We start from the raw sequence: 5,242 nt of genomic DNA, 5'->3' as shown, positions 1-5,242 counted from the left end.
AAGAGCATCACAACAAACCACAACACATACCCAAGGCGCACAGAGCTGCGCTCGGTAGTGAAGTGAAAGCACGTTATAAAAATAAAACTACTGAACAATAATAATAATAATAATAATAATAATAATAATAATAATAATAATAATAATGATGATGATGATAAGATTTTTTTTTTCTACTAAAAGCACAAGGCCTAAAATTTTAGTGGGGGACTAATCGCTTACATTGATCCCAACGGTATTTCGCGTCTTACGTTCTGAGTTCAAATTCCACCGAGGTCGACTTTGCCTTTCATCCTTTCGGGGTTGATAAATTAAGTACCAGTTGCATACTGGGGTCGATTTAATCGACTGGCCTCTTTCCCCAAAAATTTCGGGCCTTGTGCCTAAAGTAGAAAAGAATATTAACACAAGTAATAATGGCTACAATAATACTTCTGTTTGTAACGGTGTGGATATTTGTAGTGAACATGGAGCATTGTGAGACACGTTAAACTATTTGTTAGTGATATATTTGTAGTGTTTGCTGTATCCGAATCATGATTGTAACTTATAAATGTAATAATAATGAAAACAAGTAAATTATTTCGAAGCACCTGTAGAACATATTGCTGCTTATAATTTATCTAATTATAACCTTGATAATATTTGTGTCGATAGAGTGACTAACGTTCATAATAATTTTAATGATTACAGCTGTACGAATCACATAAACCCACTATACTCTAACCCCTGCGTCAACTTCCCAATGTAATTTTAGGTATAAAATTGAAGTCGAGCTAGATAACAGATACTTGACCAAAAATATCGTGTATAAATATAATGTTAGAAACTAACGTACAAAAATTTGCGTGCGTGGGTTCCACTTCTTTGAAACTAAGACTACGCAATAATTTCTACCTCTTTAGAAGGAGGGACAAGGCCAAATCAATATCGCTGGACACAAAAGTCTGGGAACTAAGGGTCAAAGATGTTTGTTCCTATCTAACATGGAGCATTGTGAGACATGTTAAACTACTTGTTAGTGATATATTTGTAGTTTCTGCTGTATCCAAATATTAAAAATATTGCTTTCAAATGTTAGCACAAGGCCAGCAGTTTCGGGGAGAGATAAGTCTATTTTACATCGACCCCAGAGCTTCACTAATATTTTCTTTATCGACTCCGAAAAGATGAAAGGTAAATCCGATCTCGGCGGAGTAAGTATTAGAAGTATTAAAGTGCACGGATGAAGTTATTAACAAATCAAATGAACTAAGGATCAGACGCCCGCATTCACTCTAAAGTACGAAAAGAATTTTCGTACTTTAAACCGATTCCGCAAGTCTCTTTTGAATACAGTACAGGAATCTATGGACCTACAGTATAGACTTTATTATTAGTGACAAATCTCTACAATTATCTTTGTGTACTTACCACCATTATTATTGTAACTGATCTTATTCATCTACCTTTGCCCACTATTCCTCAAGCAGTTGGTACTTATGAATGTAATGGATACTTTGTATTATTTAACATTTTCATTCTAATTCAAGCATTGGGATATATTTATAATAACTGCATCGTCCTCCCTAATTACAATTATTTTAATTCATTACAATGTGAATTCCATTAAGATCGATTGTGCTATGACCTCTATAAATTTTATGGTTATTTTAACATTTCCTTATTTAACTCTACAAAAAATTTTATCATTCGACAATGTTTTGACTAACTAATGAACTGCATGGTTTTCTTTCTTATTTATCGGATTATTTGTTCTGATTTATTTTCCCAAATAAAATCTGACCTTTCAATTGATAGATTATTTACAAATAATTAAATGATATTTAAATATTTCGCTATTGTACATGTATAAATTCGAAAATTTGTGTATTTATAAATTTATAGCTTCAAATTAACATAGATTATTAGATATACAAATTTCATTATTCTAATGAGCACATTCATTTATTTATTAATTCGTTTGCTTGTTTATTCTGATCAGTCTTTCAATAATAGTGTGAGCCAATTCTCTCTCTATAATACCTCTTTATTTTTCCCTTCTCTCTATTTTTTCCATTTCTCTCTATTTTTCCTCTCTATTATTTCTTCTGTTTCTCTCTCGTTCTTTATTTATCCCTGTACTTCATTTATCATGTTTTGTTTTGTTGCTTCCTTTCCTTTCCCTTCCTATCCTTTTTCCCGATCCGTTTTTATCATAATTAATTAAGGGAATGAAAAGCTAATGCTGACTGTAAAGTAGTATAGTAACAATAATCTTAGTTTCATAGAGCGGCCAGCTGGCAGAAACGTTAACACTCCGCGCGAGATGCTTACCAGTATTTCGTCTGCCTTTAAGTTCTGAGTTCATATTCCGCTGAGGTCGATTTTGCCTTTCATCCTTTCGGGATCGATAAATTAAGTACCAGTTGCATATTGGGTCGGTCTAATCGATTGGCCCTCCCTCCAAAAATTTCGGGCCTTGTGCCTAGAGTAGGAAAGAATATTTTTATTGTCGGCGATTGCCCTCGAACGGCGGGGTTTAATGTTTGCTTGGTACCTGAGATTTATTATACTTGGATTTGTTCTGTCTCTACTCACATTTATGGGTGAAGTTGCTAAGTGTATTATATTAATGATATTATCATATTAACCCCATCTGTTTTTATATTTACAACCTTGTTCAACTATCTTACTTCGATTAACAGCTCGGAGACACATCCATCTTCAATTTTTTAAATGTTAGCATTCTGATGAGGAATTTCCCCTGTTCATAATCAGTTGATTTATCAACAAGTCATCGCTCAACTATTTGCCTGATTACCTGATGAGTTGGGAATTATGTAATGTCTTACACAATCTAACTAATTGTATTATGCTTACGTCAAAACAAAAACTGTTAATGAAACAATTGTAGCAAAACCAGAAAACTCGTTCGTCTATGTTTAGTGTGTGTGTGTGTGTGTGTGTGTGTGTGTGTGTGTGTGTGTGTGTGTGTGTGTGTGTGTGTGTGTGTGTGTGTGCGTGTGCGTACGTGCGTGTGCTGTAAAGAATACTTTAATACTTACTCGAATGAAAGTCTAGAAATTGAATTTATAAGACAGTGAAATATCGAGTTCTATTATACGAGACGATCTCATGGTCACACGGCAAAAGAAAGATAAGCAGATGGAAGCCAATGATAATAGTATCAAAGCACGATGCATTTAATAGTTTCTGATTCATAAACAAAGCCAGCACTTTGCGTAGTGGGTAATTGTTCTATCGATCCTATAGTTAATTCGAACATCGTACTTTGACTGGTACTATATTTATCAACCCCAGAAAAATTAAAGGAAAAGTTGATCTCAGCGATGAGATTTACTCTCAGAAATGTTTTTCGAAAACCGCAAAACATTCGTCTGCAAGGCTTACGAACTTACCAATCCACTGCTGTTGCGAACAAAGCAAATGACATTACAGTAGATCTGTGTATTACAATTAAGGTATACGCACTTCTATATACTAGTTTCTACCTATTTCTCCTGAGATAATTTCTCTTATAGACTTGCCGTATCATAAAATCAAAATGAATATCAGAGAGAGACAAACGTTTGTCTCAGCGGTGACTAGCGAGGGGATCAGATGCATTTCTGCCACTTAAGAATTTTTCTACGGCTCGTATTCTCAGTCAAGCGCATGCTCGGACGAAATGCCATATACTTGTCTCTGATCTAAAAAAAAAGTGAGTAAAACAGTCACTGATGTTAAGAATAGCTGCTTGTCTGATTAAAAATCCACTATACACAACTGACGGAGTATAGTATTAAAATAGCTATCTATGCATTATACTTAATGTACAGAGTCCTCACAAAAAATGTATACACACTTCAGGAAAGGAAAAAAAATTTTGTATAAGTATCTCTATAAATATAGTTACCTCTTTCGATGTTTTATCAAACTGAAATTACACTGAATAACTTGCAATAACACTGAATTTAATTATTATTACAGGTTTTCGTTTTCTTAAATGTGTATACATTTTCTTGCGGACTTTGTATACGCACTGTCTAAAGGCCGGTTACTGCGGTAGTCGTCCCAAGATAACCTCTCTTATGGACTTCAGAACTAATCACTCTGTAAAGTAATATATAACAGCAGTTACCCGTCTCTCCGACTAGTGATAAATACATAAAATCATGTTTCGTGTCTTCCTCATCAGAGGACCTTTCTTCCTCTTTTCTGTCTCAAATTTGTGCTGAAAATCACGCTAGAGAAAACCGAAACGTATTACATCATCAAGAATTATGAGATAAACTAGCGAAACTTCGTGTACTGTTTGGGAAATGGACAGACCTGCTGAACTCGGTTGACCGAGGAGAATTCAAACTAGATCAAGTTAGACCAATACGAATTGTATAAACTTAAATTCATAAATCTCAGCAGTTAACTTAGGAAATCATATTGCAGAATATCTAGAGAAAAAGTTCGAACAAAACAATTCAGTGTTAAGTGGTAATTAAATCAAAGTTATTTACCAGGCAGCACTGGAATGGTTTAGCTTGTATATTTATAAATGGATTAACACTGTTCTAGAGACTGATTCATTAACAGAAACCTTATTGTTAGCTTTGAAATCGTCTATATTTTGATGATCGATAAATACGTCTGATGCCAATCAGACAGAAATGCGTAGAATAAAGAGATCGACCCGGAAAATACAATAATAATCAACAACAATGTACTTTTTCATTTCTTATTTTATCTTTAATTTCTATGGTTTCATATCATGGACTCAAACATACCAGGGTGGTTAGCAATTCGAGTTAGCAACTACGTGGTTCAGGTTTCGACTCCAGTTCACTGTATCACTGGGAACTGTATGCCGTTCTAGACTCGGGTTGACCAATGCCTTATAAGTGGAATCTTGTTGACGGAAACTAATGTGCTGTCACTCGGAGACATGCACGCACACACACATTCACACGCGCACTCACGCACGCACACACATATATGTATGTATATACTTTTATTCTTTTACTTGTTTCAGTCATTTGGCTGCGGACATGGAACACCGCTTGAAAAGGATTTTAGTCGAAGAAATTGGCCCTAGGACTTATTTTTTGTAAGTCTAGTACTTATCCTACTATTCTCTTACACCATTATCGATTGTCAAGCTAGGAGACAAATACATATATATATATATATATATGTGTGTGTGTGTGTGTGTGTGTGTGTGTGTGTGTGTGTGTGTGTGTGTGTGTGTGTGTGTGTGTGTGTGTGT

The 5,242-nt window shown here is 34.7% G+C and overlaps 1 protein-coding gene across 2 annotated transcripts in view; it reads right to left on the bottom strand.

The window, feature by feature from the left end:
- LOC128248735 (uncharacterized) overlaps window positions 1-5,242 on the bottom strand; it is a 68,408-nt gene that overhangs the window by 1,913 nt on the left and 61,253 nt on the right. For both annotated transcript variants that reach the window (XM_052970771.1, XM_052970770.1), the window contains exon 4: window positions 223-383. In XM_052970771.1, coding sequence (XP_052826731.1) covers window positions 223-383 — 161 coding nt within the window. The remainder of the gene's footprint in view (window positions 1-222; window positions 384-5,242) is intronic.

This window comes from Octopus bimaculoides, chromosome 9 (assembly GCF_001194135.2).
Source record: "Octopus bimaculoides isolate UCB-OBI-ISO-001 chromosome 9, ASM119413v2, whole genome shotgun sequence".
NCBI classification, from domain to species: Eukaryota; Metazoa; Mollusca; class Cephalopoda; order Octopoda; family Octopodidae; genus Octopus; species Octopus bimaculoides.
This window is presented reverse-complemented; position numbering and strand designations above follow the sequence as displayed.